At 43.4% G+C, this 23515-nt stretch overlaps 1 protein-coding gene across 1 annotated transcript; it reads right to left on the bottom strand.

Annotated features, from left to right (window-relative positions):
• Nucleotides 1-1209: 1209 nt before the first annotated feature.
• On the bottom strand, nt 1210-4316 carry sox19b (SRY-box transcription factor 19b). Its single transcript, XM_073837172.1, has 2 exons — nt 3426-4316; nt 1210-2860 (listed from the first exon to the last, which is right to left on the bottom strand). The coding sequence occupies exons 1-2, from the start codon at nt 4058-4060 to the stop codon at nt 2614-2616; spliced, it is 882 nt and encodes a 293-aa protein (XP_073693273.1). The 5' UTR covers nt 4061-4316; the 3' UTR covers nt 1210-2613.
• Between the last annotated feature and the right edge of the window lie 19199 nt (nt 4317-23515).

Genomic DNA, 23515 nt, shown 5'->3' with positions numbered 1-23515 from the left:
GACATTAGGAGGTGAGGGGGTTAAACCCGAGGAGAAAACGGGGAGAAACGACGGCAACGCTAATTTTCCGCACAGCGGGAAGCGAGAAAAGAGAACAAAGTGGTCCAAGGGAGCCTCTCCGGATTCAGTGGCTTACTACGTACACCTGCGAGCTCAAAAGCAACGGACAATGTGCCTCCGAAACGGCCAATTACGACCGAGACAACAACCAGTTTTCAATCTGGAGAGAGGGTTATGCTGAGGTGGACAGTGAAAGTAGATGATTTCGCCCTTAAATCGTTCCTTTCGGACTGTTTTCTTTATGTTTAACCCTCTACTCAAACTTTTTTACGACACAAACGTATAATTAAAACAAAAGTTTTTCCATACGGTAAATTTAAAGGTGCAATCTGTATTTTTTCATCAGACTAAGTTTTAAAAGTCTGAATAATATAGTTTAATAAATGTTTAACAAAAATATAATAAATTATTCAGAAATCTTTAATGTCACCACATTAAATTATTAATAAACACTTGAGGTAGGCTACACTATAAGTATTTTTGTTCAGTTTTTTTATATATAAAATCTGAATAAATAGGCTTTCCACTGATGTATAGTTTGTTAGGATAGGGCAATATTTGGTCAAGATACAACTATTTGAAAATCTGGAATCTGAGGGTGCAAACGAAATCTAAATATTGAAAAAATTGCCTTTGAAGTTGTCCCAATGAAGTTCTTAGCAATGCATATTACTAATCAAAAATTAAGTTTTGATATATTTTTGTTAGGAAACTTACAAATATCTTCATGGAATATGTTCTTTACTTAACATCCTAATTATTTTTGGCATAAAAGAAAAATAAATAATTTTGACCCACACAAGTATTGTTGGCTATTGCTACAAATATACCCTGCTACTTACAACTGATTTTTAGATTTTTATTAATAGTGGTAATATAAATAGTTTCATTTTACATGAAGCAAGTCACATCTCAGGGGCCACTATGTTGACATCACAAATACTAATTTCAATCTTGATTGTTATTATCAGACACTTTCACTCACATTAAATGGACCATGTCTGACTGAAAATAGTAATTCCTTTGTCCAACAACTATTGTCAGATGAAGGTGACTGTCATAAATGGGTACACAATTCCAGTTGCATGCAGCTTGGAAACATTTCAATTAAAGATTTCAAAATAATAACTTGAGACATAGATGTTGTATTGTCTTTTTTTTATTCTGTAAAAACGGCCCTAATAAGAGCCAGAAAAACCATGAAATATACACTGTACAAAAGTTATTTACAACTGAGATTAAAACATTTTTTTAAAAAAAGCAAGCTGCAAACTCACTTCAATGGCAATGTAAACTTTTAACGTTGTGCTTAAATCACCATTTAATTAACCAAAACATTAGTAACTAACTGACCGAGCTTTGTGGCGACAATGAGTCAGACTGACGTTCATATTTGACAATGCCACCTACACACAGTTTATGAGTTCAAAACAAACCTCAGGACCTTGACATAACTTTGCATTTTGTTGACAAAGGACCAGGTCACTGTGGGGGAAAGAAAAAATAAAAACAGTGCCCAAAAAGAAAATTTCAGTCAAGTCCACTGAACTCACTGGTCAACCATACTATAATGGCAGAAGCAGAATTAATGCTGTGGTAGAATGAGAAAGACCAGGTGATGTCTATAACCTCCTAGTCTAACGAAGTGCATTGACTGACAGCGAAGATCAGTGCATTCGAGTTATGAATGCTAGATGACACAAACATCTGTAAATACGACCAAAACTGGTTATTTACAAGAGTGCAATTTTCCTTGTAGAGACTACAAACAAAAAAGTTAGTTCACAAACATACGTGCACACTGTTATGGTACATATGAATTTACAGCTATTAATTGAAGTTGGAAAAGAGCAGATAGTGACTGAATGACTTTTTTCTCCTCTCTATTACAATTTGGGTAAGTTTCAAAGACTTGATGAGGCTGAGCTATACTGTCATTTTCTGCTAATCATTTAAAGAAAGCCCTGAGATTGTCCAAAACACTTACATCAATACCCAGATTTAGGAGACACTTAGGTCAACTTCACCTACCACTCAGTGTGCTGAGCCAGGGCATACAAATGAAAATTTTCTAAATTTACACTCTTCAAGGTCACATGGTATGTGCATTGCAGACATTATTGGCTGACCTGTTTTTTTGGGAGCTCTGCCCTGTTGCTTTGTACGCCAATCAGGTGATTGCCCACTGCTGAACAACGCATGTTCTAAACATTGCACAGAGCACAAAAGAATACTTACAAAAACAAAAGTTAAAAATCTATTATCTATTTAGGGACAAAGAGGATGGCTGTGCTAGAATCTGGAATGGAGAAAATTGTCAACTTAACCTCAATGTCATAAGAAATTATGCCTGGTCAAAATGTGATGGCTGCAAAGACAGAAAACAAGAGAGCGAAACAGCCAAATTTGCTATACAGGTTCAACAGACAACTTCAGATCATTCAAAGGAAGGAGGTAGTAAACAATCAGAAGTGTTCAATATTCCATACAGTCTGGCACTACGGTCCCAATAAGGGTCCAACTAACATGAGTTCAGGGAGCATTCCCTAAACTTCAGATATGAGTGAGGGGAACAGTTCCACCAAGATAGTGCTGTTGGACACCAGCGTAGGCTCTCTGGTTTGAGCCATCGCTGGCATCACCACCTGGAATGTACATGCTAATCATGTCCCTCAGGTCTCCCTGGAAAGCCCCACGGTGGTGGTTTGGTACTCCAGTAGGTGAATGGGATAGGGGTTCTGGTTTAACCATAGACATCACTGGACTGGGCTGTTGAGGGCTGCCACTATATGACATCTGGCTGTGGGTGGATAAAAAAAAAAAAAAAAAAAAAAATTAATTAATGATCAGGAGTTCAGACACGCGTAGCATGGAGAATCTGTATCTTTCCACACATTAAACGCCTCTGCATTTGTTCCCAGTAATGCTGACAATCAAATAACAGGTCTATACAGGTTAAGCCAGCTTACTTGTGGCGACTCAGAGAAAAATTATATAGCCAAATAGGAAATGCATTTAAATATAAAGACAAATTAACAATAAGTAAGTTTTTATAGCGAGAACCTATAGAATAATTCTGAATACGTGTGCGGTTATGAGAATCAAATTAAGTGGCAAGTTAAGCACATTGTGCCAACTTCAAAACTTCCTTACACTTAATAGAAGTAATTTTACATACTAGAAATAATATTAAATATTTAATCTAAGAAAACATTTAAAGAGAACAAAGTGAAATTGTTCACGTTGTTCAAATGTATGCATTTTTAACATGAACTTATCTGTGCTTGTTCGCCACACACAACTAGTTTCACAGTTTGTCAAGCCACCCCTAAACTTGAAAATAAATCAACTTTGATAAAACAAACCTGTAAGAGCTGGCCCCGTTCATGTACGTCTGTGCCGCCGGGTACTGGAGAGCTGACAGGTCGTACCGGTGCAGTTGTTGCGGGTATCCGAGTGCTTCACCCTGCATGCTCATATAACCACCGGTGTGACCCCAGCCATAGCCGTCCATTCTCGGGCTCCCACTTTGTCCCTGTGCCACGGCTGACGCTAACAGGTTACCGGCGGCGAGAGGATATTTACCGATGGGGTTGTCCTTCTTAATGAGAGCTTTGGTCTTACGCCGAGGTTTGTATTTGTAGTCGGGGTACTCCTTCATGTGCACGGCTCGCAAACGTTTCGCCTCGTCGATGAACGGCCGCTTTTCGGTGTCCGTTAAAAGTTTCCATTCCGCCCCGAGGCGTTTGCTTATCTCCGAGTTGTGCATTTTGGGGTTCTCCTGTGCCATCTTCCTCCGCTGACCTCGGGACCACACCATAAACGCATTCATGGGGCGCTTCACTTTGTCCATAGGGTCCCCGCCGGGTGGACAAGAGTTTTTTGAACCGTGGTGCGCGTTTCCAACCCCGCTGACCGGAGGAGACATCCCTGGACTGTTATGGTGGGGATGATGTGGACCTGCGGTCTTCAGTTCATGCTCCATCATGCTGTACATCATGCTACTAAACACTTACCGCTCAATGCGTAAAGCAGCCAATTAAAAGTGTCCGAGCGAACCTAATCAGGTCAAACAAATCCGGCGCAGGTGAAGTCTCTTTACAGCCGGGATTGTCTGGCCAAAAAGGAGCCGTGAGAAAGGAATTCCACGAGGAATCAAAACATTTAGAACAAGTTCTGCAAACAAAATAAAGTAAAAAGGGCGCGAAAGGCTTCTCAATTACAGCTGTTTGTCTGTCTAAACTGTGTTCAACACTATCCACAAGCCACTTGTTGAGCCGCAATAGTTTGCAGTCCACGTTGAACCAATTGTATAATTGTATTCCACGTCTGACCAATCAGCGCAACCCGTGTCTCGTTTGCATAACAATTGTAGGGGTGTGGTATTTTACGTAGCAGATCACTTGTTGCAAGAGGTAAACTGCATGCAGAGAGCGAAATCGAGGCTTATTTTTTGTTCAGAGAACACTTAAATAATCTCTTCCTGTTAGTTATTATGTATTTTAAAATATATGTTAATGGAACATGTTTTTAAATGAAAAAAAAAACTACTTTTAAAAGAAGTAAACACAAATGTTGTGTTATTTTTGGACTTGCTTTCTTTGAGTCACTTTCTATGACTTAATTAGTTTCACTTTACACCTTTACACTTTCTGTGTGTTCTATTGTTAGTTCTTAACCCCTTCACCCTGGGGTCATGGGAAAAAGACTGACCTGAGACATTTTCTGTTAAAACTAGCAGTGCAAAACAAAAGTTAGGCTATTTAAAAGTGTATTATTTTAAACTGTTATTAATAATACACTATTATAAAATATAATAACAGTATTTTATTAACCGGTTATTATATTACAGTGTATATTGTGTTAAGTAATTGTGTTTAAAATCTTGTGTGAGCTTTATATATATTTTTTATATGGTACACACCATATAAAATAATATATATAATTACAATTAGGTACTCCTCATACAGCAATGCGCCATTACTCCCTTTTGATGACAATTTATGACATGTGACTTTCTATAGGTGTGGGATTTTCTGTGTTTGTAATTGCTTGAGAAAAGGTGTGGGTGCAAAGCTTTACGTTGTTTCTTTCTCCTTTTTTGTAGACACAGGTGTGAGCGCTTGTGAGTTTGCAGGTGCTTTGTGAACCATGTGAGCGGCCTCTGTTTGTGACTGACAGTTACGCCTTTCTGCCAATCAAACCGCAAATTGTGGGGCTTTATTCTTATATAACCATATCCAAAAACCTTTTGGACAAACAGAAAACCTCTTATGGAGAGTGTCCAGCTCGTTCTGCCATCCTCGTTCTTTGTCCCATTTGGTTTGTGACAGCACCAAGAGAGCTCCGAGAGTTTCTCAGAAATGTTAAGTGTGGCTCCTACAAACAAACACAGGTCGTTCAAAGCCCTCGTGTTTGCATACACATGTGCTCCACATGCCTCTCTGTGACTATTGTATTGCTTTTTAAAACCAGTGTTTTCATGGGTTTGAATATGTATGTCCAAAACAAGTTACAACACAGTTGTTTTTCCAAAGCGCACACAAAAGATAACCACCCATTCAGCTGGGCTCTAAGCTGCTCAAACACGGCTACCTGAATCAACCTGTAAGGGAGAATCAACATGAGTTCTCTGACTGAACTAAATAAATACTGCGTCTAGACTTTTTTTGCTTATTTGTTTTTCTTTTATGTGTGTGTGTGTGTACAGTTCATTCCTGAATTGTACATTTTAAAAATAAAAATATGAATCTTTAGTTTTCCAATGTATGTAAGGAACTGTTACAATAATTAATGTTTATGGATGCAGTGTTTAAACTGTAAATTTAGTTATATTAAAGTTAAATATATTATATTTAATCAATTATATATTGATTACATAAAGTATAACTTTAATATAATTATTTATTTATTCAAATTTGTATTAAATTAACAATTATAATAATAAAAAAAATGTTTCTTGAACAGCAAATCAGCATATAAGAATGATTTCTGAAGGATCATGTGACTCTGAAGACTGGAGTAATGATGCTGAAAATTCAGCTTTGACCACTGGAATAAATTACATTTGAAAATATATTCAAAATATAAAGCAGTTATTTTAAATATTAAAAATATTTCACAATATTACTGTTTCTGCTGTATTTTGGATCAAATAAATGCAGGCTTGGTGAGCAAAAGAGACTTCTTTAACAACATTAAACATTTTACTGTTCAAAAACTTTTGACTGGTAGTGTATATAAATTAACATCATTATTTTTGAATCATCATTATTTTATACATTTCAAAAACAAAAGTTGATCATCAGAATATTCCAAGAATGTTTATTTAATTAGAATCAGTAATTTCATTAGAAACAAAGGAAGATCCTGATTGAATATTTTAACACTTCCTTGATTTGACAAGAATTTTACTCTGAGAAGTTTTGATAATGGACAGGACAGTACATTTCTAGAATTCATTTTTTTGTTAGTTTTTTTTTTTTTTGTAAATAGTCAATTTAATCATCCCTTGCACCAACAACAGTTGAGTAGTTAATATTTTTATACTTGCAAAAAATAAAATTCACAACAATTAACAGAGATATTTCATATTTTGATACTGTTCTATTGATGTTTTTATTGTTGTTGTTTTAACAATGTTTGCACTCAAGCATTCAAAATATCCTTTTAGGTTAGATTATATTATAGTGTATTAATACCTTTTTGAGTTGTTTTAATCTGTAAACGATGAAAATTTAAATGCTATGTAATTCATTGAGGCAAATATGACATTTTGATTTGAATTAGGAAACCTAATAGAGTAAAAGAAAAAAAAAATTAAGTGGCCTAAAAATGAAGAGACTGAGTTCACAATAAATTACAATGGCCTGAAGAAAGGAGGACGGATGAGGAAAAGCTTGAGGAGAAGGGAGAATGGCAAAGATAAAGAAGAAAAGAGAGACTGAGAGGGGAAGAGGGCAACTTGGAGAGAGTGCAGTTTGTCCCTGAGTCCTCCCTGACAGACCGAGTGAATGGGGCCTCTATTCTCTCCCTTCTTATGTAAATGGAGGCTTCAGTCTCCTAGCCATCCGTCACTGCACAGAAAGACCCTGGCAGGCCCTTTACGAGCCTCCTGCTCGCATAATCCCTGAGCCCACAATCATGCGCCCAGCAGGGGGAGAGGGGGAAGTGGCAGGGGGGTTACCATGCAGACAGTGAAAGTGTTCGGAGGGCCACCTACACTGAGCACACATAATCAAAACATTTCTCATAAGGTGTATAGCCCTCGGCGAGATGGAGGGGAGAGGTTGTTATGCCTCCGACGGAGGGCTGTGATAGGAGGAAGAATGTCGGAAAAGAAGACTGTGGGTATAAAAGGCCAGGAAAGAGAGGGGATTGGTACAATGAATTGAATGAAGGGGACGTGGGACAGGGGTACATGATGCGGGAATTAACATAGTGTTTGCGTGATGGACAGGTGAATGAGGGCCCGCGCATTATGTCAGGGGATGTTGGTGGAGCGATCTCGCTGAAGTGATCAAAAGTTGCAGCCGTGGAATTGTAATGACACAGGCCTTCGGAGAGTTCGGATAACTATTGGCTCACATATGTGTGAATAGAACATTTCCTAATACATCCTCATGTGCTGGAATGACAGGTCCAATCTGATTGGTATGCATCCCGAGTTTGTGGCACAGCTGAAAGCTCCTTTCTCTCCAGTGGATACACATGGTGTACAGATCTGCCCTCCTGTGGACGCACTCAGAACTTGCCATTATAGGACCAGCAGAACGATCTCTCAGGAATCCGCCACAGTAAAATAGGCACCAAATTTACCATAATAACGTAGTGATTAAATATCTCATTAAAGAATTAGTTCACTTCCAGAACAAAAATGTACAGATAGCGTACTCACCCCCTTGTCATCCACGATGTCTTTCTTCGTCGTCAAGAAATTATGTTTTTTGAGGAAAACATTTGAGGATTTCTCTCCATATAATGGATATGTATGGTGCCCCCAAGTTTGAACTTCCAAAATGCAGTTTAAATGCAGTTTCAAATGGTTTTAAACGATCCCAGCCGAGGAAGAAGGGTCTTATCTAGCGAAACAATCGGTTATTTTCAAAACAAATTGACAATTTATATACTTTTTAACCTCAAATGCTCGTCTTGTCTCGTCTCTGCATTGCGCATGCGTAGTCTGTGTGATCTAGGATATGTCGAAAAACTTTCTTCCCCAACTTCAAAATCGTCCTACATCGCTGCAGAAGTACCGACCCAGTGTTTACAAAGTAAACATACAAAGAAAATAAAACGCATTTACAAAAAAAGGTAAAACAGCCTTGTAGGATGATTTTGAAGTTGAAGACAAAATGAATTGGGAGTTCTTTGACATACCCTAACTGTCTTGACCCGGCGCCACCACGACTCTTGGCCACCCCACTGGCCATTATAAATTTTAGTAGCATCAGTTCTCTTACGAGAGGTCTCTCGTACTGCGTAAGTATCTTACGCTAGGGGAAAATCCTTTTCTGCGAGATATTGAGCCAAAAATTATCCTTAATTTTGAAATAATGTAAAGCGCGTTGCAGCAGTATACAGACATAGGCGAAACAGCTTGCGCGCCTATTGGCTGCTCTGCGGCAACTGCAGCAGCCTATAGAGCGAGGCCTGGCGTCGCTTCCCGCCAAAAAGGGCATGGTCTAGGCCTATAATACCGCTCGCAGGCAGCTATTATCTGATTTTTCATCCTTCAAGCGAAGCACACGCATCGCTGGAACCGGAGAAGAAGCCGCCGTCGACTGCAAGCATCTCAGCGGGACGAGCCACTGAAGCTGCTAGCCACGCCGCCTTCCGTGCCTTCCTGCTGCGCTTTCCGGCGCCTATATCCTTTATAATCTACAGTGTGTGTCGCCGCTGCGATACACACTGTTTCTCTAAAAAGAGCAAAGCGTCTTTTTAAAGATGCCTTCCTGCGGCTCGTGCAGATGCCAATGGCGACTCTGAGGACTCGCCTGGCCTTCTTCAATGAGGCTGCTCCCCCGCCCGCCGCGGTGTCGCGCCGTAAAAACCGCCGTGCCCAGCGGGCCCCGGATCCTTCCCCCAGCCGACAAAGCTCGTCGGTTCGCCCGCCTGCTTCACCGAAGCATCGTCAGCCTCTGCCACCGCTTCCATCGACGCCGCTGACGAGGGGGCCATGAAGGAGGAAGAGGATTTCCGTTTCCCGCCAAAAGGGGAACGCGCATGCTGCTCAGAAGAGGCGATAGCAGCCCACTTATGTCTGCCCTCCGCTGGACGGCGTGCTAAGTCGGCCCTCCCCTCTAAAGCTTGCCGTCAGACGTCAAACCTGCTCCGCCGCGCTTTCGCCGCCGCCAAGCCGCGTCAGCGCTGCGTAACATGGCCTCTCACCGTTGCTGAGAGGCACCCGTGGCTAACGCTTTCTGACATGTCTGAGTCTGAGCGTACCGCATTTCTCAACACACCGCTCTCACCCGCTGGCCTATTCGGATCTTCTGTCAGGCTCAAGGCGCGAGACCGTGTTCACGCTCGTCTGGCCGCCGCCCCGCCGGACGCGGCCCGCGGCCCAGGATTGAGTTGAAACCTGAGCCTCCGAAATCGTCCTAGCACAACTAGGAAAACGACGGTGTACGAGTCCCGCTGTCGCCGGACCCCCACCAAAGTTATTCGCTCGTCCAGTTCCAGAAAATGTGACTGTTCCAGTGTTTTCTGCAGCCAACAAACCAGCTCCGTCGCCTGTTTGCCTGCACACAAAAGTCGTTTTCACGGCTACCCAGATAAACCCCCAATAGAGTGTATTTTCTGGTGTCCCGGCCACGGCCGATGTTTCATGTGTTGTAAGCATGCCCACTACCCAGTGCCCATCTCTACACACAAGCACAGCCTGTCACACAGGTCCCGCGCACATAAAATCGACTCAGATCGATTGAGCTTCACAACCGGCCACGGCCGATGGTGTTTCATGTGTAGTAAGAATGCCCACTACCCAGTGCCCATCTCTACACACAAGCACAGCCTGTCACACAGGTCCCGCGCACATAAAATCGACTCAGATCGATTGCGCTTCACACGTGGAAAATGTGCCCGCTTCACAGTGCCCACAGACACCACATTATGCACGTCACACAGTTTCTGTAAAAACGAAACCAGTGTGCATTCGCTCTATGCAGGCGAACGTTGTTTGGAGTGTGTTAAATGTGCCCGCTGCCCCACAGCCACATCCACACAATAGTTCCCGCTATCAGCGTGCCCCATGCCTCAAATGTCACGAGCACGTTTTGCACGAAACCAACGCACATTCGCTCCACGCAAGCGAACGATGTTTGGAGTGTGTTAAATGTGACTGTTCCAGTGTTTTCTGCAGCCAACAAGCTGGTTCTGTCGCCCGCTTGCCTGCACACAAAGGTTGTTTTCACGGCTACCCAGATAAACCCCCAATAGAGTGTATTTTCTGGAGTCCCGGCCACGGCCGATGGTGTTTCATGTGTAGTAAGAATGCCCACTACCCAGTGCCCATCTCTACACACAAGCACAGCCTGTCACACAGGTCCCACGCACATAAAATCGACTCAGATCGATTGCGCTTCACAACCGGCCACGGCCGATGGTGTTTTTCATGTGTAGTAAGAATGCCCACTACCCAGTGCCCATCTCTACACACAAGCACAGCCTGTCACACAGGTCCCGCGCACTCAGATCGATTGCGCTTCACATGTGGTAAACGTGCCCACTTCACAGTGCCCACAGACATCACATTATGCACGTCACAAGGTTACTGTAAAAACGAAACCAAAGTGCATTCCCTCTATGCAGGCGAGCGTTGTTTGCAGTGTGTTAAATGTGCCTGTTGCCACACAACCACATCCACACACAGATATAATAGTTCTCGCTATCAGCGCCCGCGCCCTGAATGTCACGAGCACGTCTCTTGTGCCACAGCACACTGAAACCACTCCGTTACTGAACAAACGGAGCGCGCTTCGTATTCAACCTCTAGCTATTCATGCAAATGCATGGGAAAAGCTTCCAGGGGTTTCAAAAAGGGGTGCTGGACATTATAAAAGGTGGCTATTCGCTACAGTTTCACAGCGCGCGTCGAGACCACGATGCAGACGGAAGCAGCACACCTGCTTCGAGCCGAAGTGGCGAAACTATTGAGCAACGGGGTCATAAAGCCCCTTTCTCAAGCTCAGAGCGAAGGAGGGCTGTACAGCAGATATTTCCTGGTACCGAAAAAAGACGGGGGTCTCAGACCCATACTAGATCTAAGGCAACTGAACAAAGCGCTGGTGAAGCGTCGGTTCAGGATGCTCACGACCAGAAAAAATCCTCGCGCAAGTTCGCCAAGGAGACTGGTTCGTGTCAGTGGATCTGAAAGACGCGTATTTTCAAATACAGATAGCGTCACGTCACAGGCGGTTTTTGAGATTCGCCTTCGAGGGCCAGGCATATCAGTACACAGTCCTGGCATTCGGTTTGTCCAAGGCACCCCGTACATTTACGAAGTGCATGGACGCGTCGCTCGTTCCTCTCAGACTGAAAGGCGTGCGCATACTGAACTATTTGGACGATTGGCTGATTCTAGCGCAATCTCGCTCAGTGCTCGTGGAGCACATGACCATGTTACTCGATCACCTCGAGAATTTGGGTCTCAGGGTCAATTGGGCGAAGAGCTCTCTGTCTCCCAGTCAGAAGACTTCCCTCCTGGGCACAGAATTGGACTCGCTGTCAATGATAGCGCGGCTATCACCACAGCGCGCAGCAGACATTCTGTGCACAGCGGGCTCGTTCCGCTGAAGCGCGTCCGTCCCGCTCAAGAAATTTCAGAAAATGCTGGGTCTCATGGCCTCAGCGTCATCAGTTCTCCAGCTGGGTCTGCTCCGCATGCGCCCACTGCAGTTCTGGTTGAAAGCGTGCGTTCCGCGTCAAGCATGGGCGTCCGGTCGGCTTCGTCTCATGGTCAATTAGAAATGTGTCACAGCCCTGAAACCGTGGAAAGTAGTCGACTGGTACCAGTCAGGTGTTAGCCTGGAGACTTCCTCGAGAATAAAAGTGGTGTCTACGGACGCGTCCACCTCGGGATGGGGGGCTCTGCTCGAGGGCAGACCGTCTTTTGGCCAGTGGTCAGAACGGGAAAAGCTCCTGCATATCAACTGCCTCGAAATGCTGGCAGTACAGAACGCGCTGACGCGCTTCTGTCCCCAAATAAAGGAAAACCATGTACTAGTCCGCTCGGACAACATGTCAGTGGTGCCCTGCATAAATCGCCAGGGAGGTCCCAGGTCCAAAAACATATACAGGCTTGCAGAACGCCTCCTGGTATGGGCTCAGCGCAACCTGCGCTCGCTGAAAGCAGCGCATGTACCGGGGCTCCTAAACATAGGGCCAGACAGACTGTCCAGGAACAACGTTCCAGCAGGCGAATGGTCTCCACACCCACAGACAGTACAACTGCTGTGGAAGAAATTCGGCAGAGCGGAAGTAGACCTGTTTGCGTCTCAGAACAACGCTCACTGTCTGGAATTTTTCTCCAAAAGCAGGGACGCGCTGGCCCACGAATGGCCCCGCCGTCATCTCTATGCTTTTTCCCCCGTCTCTCTCCTACCTCAGGTGATAGAGTGTCAGGGAAAAAGGATGTTCAATACTGCTGATAGTGCCGTTTTGGCAAAACCAGCCCTGGTTCCCAGCGCTGATGCAGCTGACGAGCACTGCCCCGTGGCCGATACCAGTGAGGAGAGACCTTCTCTCTCAGGCCAGCGGCTCGATTTGGCATCCTCACCCAGAGCTGTGGTCCCTTCATGTCTGGGCCACCAGCGAATATATGATGAACTCCCTAAAGGAGTATTAAACACGATCACGCAGGCTAGAGCCCCTTCTACGAGACGGCTCTATTCCTCAAAATGGTCTGTGTTTTCGGGTTGGTGTGCAGCCCGCGGCTCGTCACCCACTGACTGTGGTTAGACGGAGGTGCTTTCCTTTCTACAAGAGCTGCTGGACAAGGGCAGAACCCCGTCCACGCTCAAAGTCTATGTGGCGGCCATAGCAGCATTCTCGAGGACAACGCTAGGTCAGTCAATAGGAAGGAACGATTTAGTTATTCGCTTCCTGAGGGGAGCTAGAAGACTGAATCCCCCCAGACCTCCCTCAGTCCCCGTATGGGACCTTTCTGTGGTACTAGAGGCCATGAAAGGTGGACCATTCGAGCCTCTGCAGACAATTGATTTGAAATACCTGTCTCTTAAGACTGTGTTTCTGCTGGCTCTCGCTTCAGTGAAGCGCATAGGGGACTTGCACGCGCTCTCCGTGGGCACGACATGCATGGAGTTTGGACCTAATGACTCTAAAGTCATACTCAAACCCAAGTATGGTTACGTTCCAAAATCCCTCAACACACCGTTTAGGGCACAGGTCATCGCTCTGTCAGCCCTACCGGTCACTGATGAGGAAATGGATGCGAGCCTCCTATGCCCAGTCAGAGCATTACGAGCGTACGTGTCTCGCTCGTCTGCTTTTAGGCAGACAGAACAGCTTTTTGTTTCGTTTTATGGGCGTCCCAAGGGACTGGCCGTGTCGAAACAGAGCCTATCCAGATGGATAGTGGATGCTATTGCGTTGGCATATGCTTCCAAGGGCATGCAGTGCCCGCTGGGTGTCAGACCACATTCCACGAGGGGCGTGGCCTCATCGTGGGCTTGGTCGAGTGGGATTGCCTTGCAAGATATTTGTACGGCGGCGGGCTGGGCCTCTCCGTCTACATTTATAAGGTTTACAACCTGGAGGTTCCCGCCTTACAGGCCAGGCTGCTGTCAGTCTAGATAATCAGTGTTGTCTGACCTGATGCTATCAGCTCGGAATGCTGCGTCTACTGAGCACAGCTCTAGGGTCGACAGTGAAAGTAGTAGCACAAGATGTTTTTGGGCAAACTGTGTAAAGACCCATATTTCCACGTCAGTTCAGGCCGTAACCCCGCCCTGTATGTACGTTAAACTTAGCGTCTGAGTGACGCTACACTATGTGGAAGAGTGTGGCCTCCCGGACTCCCTGTGAGTTCTCTAGGTGATTATGAACTGTATGAACCCCGGGCTTTCGCCCTTGGGTCTTTGGTGTCAGATCTCAGCATGCATGGCGTTTTACACTGGGTCCCCTAGCGTAACATACTTACGCAGTACGAGAGACCTCTCGTAAGAGAACGTACTCGGTTACTAACGTAACCTCGGTTCTCTCTAGAGAGGGAACGAGTACTGCGTATCTTGCCGTGCATGCGCACGCTCTGGTTGCTTCGATGATGAAAAAACAGATAATAGCTGCCTGCTAGCGGTATGTATAGGCCTAGACCATGCCCTTTTTGGCGGGAAGCGACGCAGTGGGCGCGAAATGCCCACATTGGATCTGGCGTCGCGCCAGGCCTCGCTCTATAGGCTGCTGCAGTTGCCGCAGAGCAGCCAATAGGCGCAAGCTGTTTCGCCTATGTCTGTATGCTGCTGCAACGCGCTTTACATTATTTCAAAATTAAGAATAATTTTTGGCTTCAATATCTCGCAGAAAAGGATTTTCCCCTAGCGTAAGATACTTACGCAGTACTCGTTCCCTCTCTAGAGAGAACCGAGGTTACGTTAGTAACCGAGTACGTTATGCATTTCATCCCTAATGCACGGCCAGGCAGGCAAGCCGCTCTAGACCTTCGATCGCACACAGTAGCCAGCCCTCTCCCCCATTGTGGCAAGCTTTGGGCTATTGCATACGCATCAAAGTCCCTTTTGTCAAACTGACACGGAAGAGAAGAAATTATTGAATAAAGTTATTTTTGTTGTTTTTTTCCACACAAAAAGTATTTTTGTAGCTTCATAAAATTACGGTTAAGCAACTGATATCACATGGACTGTTTTAACAATGTCCTTATTACCTCTCTGGCCCTTGAATTCGGTAATTACAATGCTGTCTATAGAGGGTCAGAAAGCTCTTGTGATATCAGTTGCTTAACCGTAATTTTATGAAGCTACAAAAATACTTTTTGTGTGGAAAAAAACAACAAAAATAACTTTATTCAATAATTTCTTCTCTTCCGTGTCAGTTTGACACTCCTTCACAAGAGTACCATGACGTATGCGTTGATAAATCGGCGTTCTGACGTAGAACCCGGATGTGCTGTGCCTTGTTTGCATGCAGAGGAATGCACACACACTCGTAAATGCATGGCAGAGACTGACAAAAAAGAAATTGTCGAATAAAGTTGTAGCTGCCCTTTGGCATCCATAAACGGGACACAGAGTGCTTCAGACGGGTGCTTATCTTTCTTTATTTTGCTCGTTAAGAGCGCCTTTAGTTGCGTAGCACCGTGAAACTACACAAAGAAAACAGATAAAAATCAAAAGGTGAAATTAATATACACATTTGAAACAACTAATTAACAAGCAGAGCTCACGACATACAAACGAGCTCATATAACTTATATGAGATAAAGTACAAAATGTTACACATGTGAGCTTCACATACCTCACTCCGCTTTACCAAAGGGTACTAAGTTTAAATTGAGCTGAATCCAGACACCATTCAGCACAAACTCAATTTTATCTTTATGTGCTTCGGAGGAACATGAATCTTCGCACTTCTCTCTGATGATTGTAGAAAATACTTTTTGTTAATGCTTTTAAATTTGTGTTTTGGTTGTTCTGTGCTTATGAGAATACAGAATGTTCTGTGCTTAATGAAAAGACAAAGTGTACACTATGTAACAGAATCTGTTTAGTAAAATGTGTGCGTGTAGTTGCGAACTCTCTACATTTATGTCATTTCTGAGAAACCTTTGTTTACAGGCACGTAGGAGAAAAGAAGCCCTGCAAAAGTAGTAGCAATTTGAAGGTCACTTTAGACTAGACTTTTGGTCACTCTAAGAAGAAGAATGGGATGGGGCTGTATTTTCTTCTCTGTGCAGGAACGGGTTGGCGATAACAGGCCCTGATTGGAGGAGAATGGTTGAACGATATCAGGAGGAGAGGCCTGCAGAATCAAGAATATAAATGCATATTTTAGCTTTGTGAGACATTCCTGGACTGCCCAGAATGTCAGATTTGATATTGGCTGTTCTGGAATCCTGAGCTCAGCACGCTTTGACTTTACTATTAAATTGGCTTTAAACTTTGACGCGGACTCGAACTGTTTTATTTAAAGGGCGGATAAACGGACTGGGGGGAAGTAGGTATTCTTAGAATACCGGTAAATTCCAACAAATGGAGGGGGCACCCGGATTCGCCCGAGACGAGGAATCAGAAACTGAAGGACATCTCCATTTCAACTCCTCTGCGCAGAGAAATAAATAACAGGTAAGCAGTTACCTTTTTCATAAAAAACTGCAGTTTGGCTACTACTAAATTGAAGAGTTGAATAGGAAGTGAATATCAGTTTTGCGTTTTGTATAAAATTGGGTAAACTCAAAGAGTAAGAAAGTGAAATAAGGTAAAGGATATCTAGTGATCTCAAATAAAGGAATTAAATTAGGAAATGAAAGAAAACTCCTAAAACAAAAGCTTTCCCGGTGAGGTTGAGTTTTCTCAAGGATTTCCAACAGATTAGAAAGGAGATAACAGAAAGGTCCTAAAAACGTTTCCCGGCGAGGTTGACTTTTCTTTAATTTTAAGGGTCTCCAATTAATAAAAAAAAAAAGGAGGTATACAATAATAGGCTGTGTGCGAGGGCTGTGTGCAGGGTAATTGGGCAGCAGGAGACAAATTTAAGGCTGTGTGCAAGGAGGCGGTGTGTCCGGGGGTAATTGGGCAGTAGGATAGATTAAAATTTCTTAAGGACCTCCAAAATATTGGTAAATAAAGGTGAAAGAAACATCGTAAAACCCGACGGGGTCGAAGCCTAAGGTTGATTTTCTCAAGGACCTCCTAAATTTGAGATCAAGTGCATGTGGCATATGCGTTTTGTGAAGTGAAAGAAGTGTGTATGTGTATCGTTTATGTCAGTTGATGTTAAATAAAACTAATATATGAAGAAAGAGTACATATAGAAAACTATAATAGTTGAATTGAGGGGTACGATAAGAATTCAAAGAACAAAAAAAAAATATTCCAAGAAATTGGTTGTGTCAATTGTTTGGACATCGTCCAGACTGCAGACGGTGTGATCCAATTGTGAAACTCAACTGTTGATAAAGAAAGGATAAAAGTATAAAAGTTAGAATGGCGACATATAAGGAAAGTTGGCGAAAATTGTGGAAATGGTAATTAGGAAGAAACATAAATAAATATTAGTAAATACTTTACCAGTATCAGGTTTCAATGAATGAATGTTAAAGTAAGTTGAAATACATATAACAAACAATAAATAAATAAGTAAATAAATAGATAACTAAATAAAATACATATTGAGCAATTTCTGATTTATTTCATTTTGTTGCAAGGGCAACAGTTTAATATTTTTAATTAAGCCTTGTAAATTATTTTAATAAGCATTAGTTTTAATTAAAAGATAATAACATGGGAAATGTTATAACCCTTGATTAAAAAAAGAAACGGTCACAAGGGATGGCACAAACAGAGCCAAAAGAGATTGAGGGAAGGCAAAAAGATTTATTAGGGTGTTGGTCACGCATGGCTAGCATAAGTGAAGGCATGAGTGACCACCCCTCAGCACAAAGAGCTGAATTGCGGGCATTGATATGTGCTCTAAAAATGGCAATAGGCCAGAGGGTCAACATTTATTATGACTCAACATATGCAGTATCAGCAGCACTTACTGAGCTGCCAGGGTGGGCAAGATTTGGTTTAGTAGTGTCAACAGGGAAGCCGATTAAACATGCCCAAGAAGCCACTGAGCTATTGCAGGCCATACATTTTCATTGGCTATCAAAAAGTGTGCGGAGCACACAGGGGGGTGGGACTTTGTAGCGCTGGGTAACGCTGCAGCTAATGCAGCAGCTAAAGGGGCTGCTGGTTATACTGACAGTCAAATGCTTCCAACAACCAGTGACAAATTGACTTCTTTAGCTCCCGAAATTACTGTCCGATATGTAAAATTACAACAATTGACTGCGTCTCCTGAAGAACGCATATCCTGGTTAAACTTGGGAGCAGTGAGGGATGGGAAGGGAATTTGGAGGGGTCCAAATGGCAAACTGGTGCTGCCAGCTTCAACGGCGGTCTCGGTACTGTCAGAAGCTGACAGCATGTGCCACAGGGGAGAGAAAGACATGACAAAGCGTATGAATTTGACTTTGAAACAAAAATTGGCTGAAATGTCTGATACAGGGACGAATTGGCTTAATGTTATTTCAATTGGTTTGATGTCTGTACGTTGCACTATTAATAGCACAACTGGTCTAACACCTTTTGTGCTGTTAAAAGGGCGACAATTTCCTGGGCCTTGGGCCCCTTTCAGTAAGGAAGCTGACCTGTTGCCACATGGGGACTACTATGACAAAGTAAGGGCGGTTATTAACATATTCTCTCCCCAGAACCTCACCTTTTCACAGGACTGGCAGCAGGTGACTGAAGCCCCCAGGATCAGTGGGTAAGACTGAAATTGATGAAACGAAAATGGCTGCCTGCTAAATGGTCTGAGCCCATGAAGGTCACTGCAAGGACATAACATTGTGTTCGACTGGCAGGTAAGGGAAAAACTTGGTATAACACATCTTGTGTGAGCTGTGATCCTCCTTCCAGGTCGCTGCAGGCTACCAGAGTTGACCTGCGAGCAGGTCAAAGAGAGGGAGAACAGGAAGCAGAAAAGGACACAGCAGAAGAATCAGCTTAACCCTCAGAAGCCAACACAGGGACACAAAATTACTGTTCTAGAGAGGGTGGGAGATTTGCTAAAAATTAGCGAAGACATTCCAATTGCACATTGCATTAGCGCTGACTATGCACTAGGGGCAGGTGTAGCAAAGCAAATAAGAGACAAATATGGGGTAGAGCAGTTACAGAAACATATTAGCACCCCGGGTCAGTGCATTCTAACAACACATGAAAAAAAAAAAAAAAAAAAAAAAAAGATATTTCATTTAGTTACTAAAAAACAAAGTACAGGTAATGGCTATACCAAAACTAGGCTACGGGTTAGACTGGTTGGACTACACAAAAGTCAAGGAAATAATTGAAAGTGTATTCGCAGACGGGGACATACAAATAATTGCACTGAGCAGAGATGGGTTTTAGGAGACCACTAATAGTGGGAGAGGGTGGACCAGGGATGTACCCTTTAATGCAGATGGGACAACAACAAGAATATAAACCTTGGGGGCACTCAGATATGAACGCAGTTTTGCTGAAGTTTCCAGAACTACCTAGGGGAGGACAGAAACGGATAAACAAGGACGCATTGTTAACTCACGGGGTAACTTTAGCAGTGGGCGACATGAGGGTGTTACTAGGCAATAATGACTAGAACTAAGATGGAGCAGATAGAGAGAGAAGCCTTGATGGATGATGCAGATAATGAAGAACCATTAAATGGATACTTAAATAGACTGAGTAAAGCCCTAGGTCAGATGTTCCCCACTCCAGCAGTGACCTATCAAAGCATAAAGTTCAAACTAAAGGCTGGCGAATCAGCAGCTGCCTATTTGCATAGATGTGAGGGGGAGTGGGAGGAGAAAACTGGAGAAAACCCTGATTCTAATAAACTATGTCAAGAATTTTACAGACAGGCTGTAGTAAAAGGGGTCCCACAAGCTGCTGTTTCTAGCATAGAAAACAGTCCTGAAATGGCAGGGGGAGACAGCGACGCATGGGTGAGACATTTTGTACATCATGTTGATAGAGCTGTAGAGAAAGCAGGAAACAAAGAGACAGAAATAGACGAACTGAAAACTCAATTGTTAAAGATGCAGATAGAAGCAGAAAAAGACAAATATAAGAGAAAGGGAAGGAAGTGCAGCAAATGTCAGTGCAGGAGCAATCCAGCCAGAGTGCTCCCCACCACAGTTTCTACAGCCTGCCACACCACAGCCCTATTGGCAGAGTGTCAGTCAACAATATGATCCCTATGATCCATACACAGATTGGCCTCCCACCAACAGGGGCAGGGGATTAAAAAGGGGTATGAATATGAAAAATGATAAGGGAAGGGGTCTGTCTGCTCCACCATCGAGGGGTTGTTTCATTTGTGGAGACTTGAGTCACTGGAAGGGCGAATGCCCACGGAAGGGACAACCTCCTGCAGGGGGACGGGCTCCCTTCGGAGGAGGGGCTCTAAGGAGAGGGGGAGCTGTCCCAAATGCACTCTCATTGCCTGCCAACCAACAGGTGCCCGGTCGATGCCCAGTCTGGGACCAGGCAGGTGATGCAGAGTTTTACTGACGAGGTCAACAGAGAACCAGCAGGGGGGCAAAGGCTGAACCCTACCAACAGGTGCTGGTCAATAATAAGCCTATAACAGCCCTAGTGGACACTGGGGCTACTTTTTCCACTGTTACAGGGGGCACGGTGGAAGAAGGAGCACTTTCATCTGACACAGTGAGAGTGCGAGGGTTCTCTGGGGAGTCAGAAAGGTGGCCACTAACTAAGCCTATTGTTGTATTCCACAGGTGCACCATCACCCTTGTTGGGGAGAGACATTTAGTGAAATTGGGGGTAAGCATTTTTTGCTGTCCAGATGGCATATACATAAGATTTCTAGATGGCACAATTCATAATTGCTCCACTGGAGGGGGGCTGGTACAAGGGGACACAGGACAATGGGTTATAGAAAAGGTGGTGGAAAAAGGGGCAGATATTTATTGGCTATTGCTAACTGCACCAGACATGCCAGACGTTACTAAAATTGTACAAGAATGGACTTCATGGATGTCCTCAAAATTTTCACTGTCAGCCCCGGTTGATCCGTTGCATTGCACTGTATAATATGACAGGGAGGGAGATGAAATATATATGGAAGAATTTCAGAAAGAGGCAGGGATGAAAAATACTAGGAGTGTCTTAAAATGGACTTTTGAGGCAGAACAGGAATCTATAACACTAAAAACTGATTTGGCCAAACCTGCTGAACTGCAGACCCTAGATTATTCTGTAACATTCCATTTGGATGTCAGTGAGCAAGGGGCTAGTGTGAGTGGGGTACTGTTCAAAAAAAAAAAAAAAAACAACACCAACAGTGCAGGGTTCTGTTGTATCTGAGCGCCCCTTTGGACCCAATTGAAAGAAAACAACCCCCTTGTGCGAGATTTGATGGGCCAGACAGGGTTGAAACATTTATAACATTAAGAGCAGATGCGTCAGGAAAGGACCCATTAGGACTTATACGAAAACTGGTAGAGAGCGAAAACACCACAACTGCAGTCCCGATGGTCAGGGATCTCACAAAACTAGGTAAAGTGATTAGGAGTACTGATTACAGAAATATCACCCCTCATGATATAGTTACAATGGAAACAGGGTATAAAGAGACAAATTTATGGATTGATTGGTTACATGGGAGTGCAGCTGAATTGAAACTGAGTGGCTGTCTGGCCTGTGCTGCGGCCAGACCTGAACTTAATACAGAACCAGCTCCTCTGCATCCTGAAGACAAATGGGGTTATGAGTGTATATTGAGCATGACAAAAATGGCAGAACCAAAGAACGGTTTTGAACTAAGCAAAATTTATCCTGTTACCACTAATACTACTTCTGTAGGGGCTGCACATAGGGTAAGGGAGGGAAATTATACCTGTTTCAATTTCACTTCCTCTAAAAACAATAAGCTGATAGTAGGGAACGTCAGAGTGTCATGGTGCAAGGTAATCCACCAGAGGGGGCAGGAAATGGTGGGGTCATGGGCTAGAGCAGGTCTGTATTGTGCATGTGGTACAGGTGTGATGATAGTTAGGCCAACAGAAATAACAGAAGGATTGTGCCCTATGGTGAGGATGGCTGTGCCTTTAACTTTGAATGGAAACAGGTGGAAGCAGGTTGAGAGCAATCTGGTTAGGAGAAAAGAGAACCTCCCCCGTACAAGATGCATTTGCTGACAGATGAGGGTGCATATGATGGTGAGGATGAAGAAGTGTGATCTCTTTCAGAGATCAAGAGAGGGAATTGTAGAAAATACTTTTTGTTAATGCTTTTAAATTTGTGTTTTGGTTGTTCTGTGCTTATGAGAATACAGAATGTTCTGTGCTTAATGAAAAGACAAAGTGTACACTATGTAACAGAATCTGTTTAGTAAAATGTGTGCGTGTAGTTGCGAACTCTCTACATTTATGTCATTTCTGAGAAACCTTTGTTTACAGGCACGTAGGAGAAAAGAAGCCCTGCAAAAGTAGTAGCAATTTGAAGGTCACTTTAGACTAGACTTTTGGTCACTCTAAGAAGAAGAATGGGATGGGGCTGTATTTTCTTCTCTGTGCAGGAACGGGTTGGCGATAACAGGCCCTGATTGGAGGAGAATGGTTGAACGATATCAGGAGGAGAGGCCTGCAGAATCAAGAATATAAATGCATATTTTAGCTTTGTGAGACATTCCTGGACTGCCCAGAATGTCAGATTTGATATTGGCTGTTCTGGAATCCTGAGCTCAGCACGCTTTGACTTTACTATTAAATTGGCTTTAAACTTTGACGCGGACTCGAACTGTTTTATTTAAAGGGCGGATAAACGGACTGGGGGGAAGTAGGTATTCTTAGAATACCGGTAAATTCCAACATGATCTGACTAGTTTCCATTACCCCACCCCTCATAGCGTCATGGACGCGACTTGCGCGAAAAAAACGCGCTATTCGCGCGTAGTTGAACGCTTGAACATTTGAGTTTACTCGCGCCATTCGCGCGGTATAATTCGCGTCATTCGCGCGTGACGTTAGGTGCGTTCGACTTCATGCGGCGCCGAAAGAAATCGGCTGCCGCCTTACAAAACAATGCATTCTGGTAAGATCATTTGTCCGACTTTGATCGGCGCTGCAGCCGCCTTTCGATCACGTGTGCCATCAAAGTAACGTGAGAGCAAAACGAGAGCAGTCGCAGAGGTCAGGCGCTGCAGTTGCTTAAAACCGACTGCGAAAGCCTTGATGACGACACACTTTATTCTCATTGGTCAGATTATGTGATGACAAGCACGACGTGTGCTGCGTGTTTTTCTTAAAAAAGTTCACGTGTGTAATCAATCTTTATATCGAATATCTGATATTCAAACAAAACATTATTGATAAAAATGAAGACTAGGCGATATGGTAAATATATATTCTTATTGTATAAGAGTTAAAAAAAAAAAAAAAAACTGGTCAACCAGAGGCCGTTTTTTAATGGATGTTGTGAGAGGCTTCACTACACTGAATAAACTGCTTATAAAAATTGAAAAATGTCCTATAGCTAAATACAAAACCAAGATACAAATAATAAGCGTCATATTTCATTACATTAAAGTAACTCACATACTTGATATGATCAACAAAAAAGCAAAACGATTGTAGCATATAGAATAAATGATAGGGTAACTTTTTTCTTTTATTTATTTATCTTATGTAGTTTCATTTCTTCTTTTT

Source organism: Garra rufa, chromosome 3 (assembly GCF_049309525.1).
Source record: "Garra rufa chromosome 3, GarRuf1.0, whole genome shotgun sequence".
Lineage (NCBI taxonomy): Eukaryota > Metazoa > Chordata > Actinopteri > Cypriniformes > Cyprinidae > Garra > Garra rufa.
This window is presented reverse-complemented; position numbering and strand designations above follow the sequence as displayed.

What these genes read in the sequence shown, in the direction of transcription:
- sox19b (XM_073837172.1), bottom strand. Translation starts at nt 4,060, where the DNA reads ATGATGTACAGCATGATGGAGCATGAACTGAAGACCGCAGGTCCACAT. An exon ending in AACGGGGCCAGCTCTTACAG is followed by an intron (nt 2,861 to 3,425) that starts GTTTGTTTTATC and finishes ATCCACCCACAG; the next exon opens with CCAGATGTCATATAGTGGCA.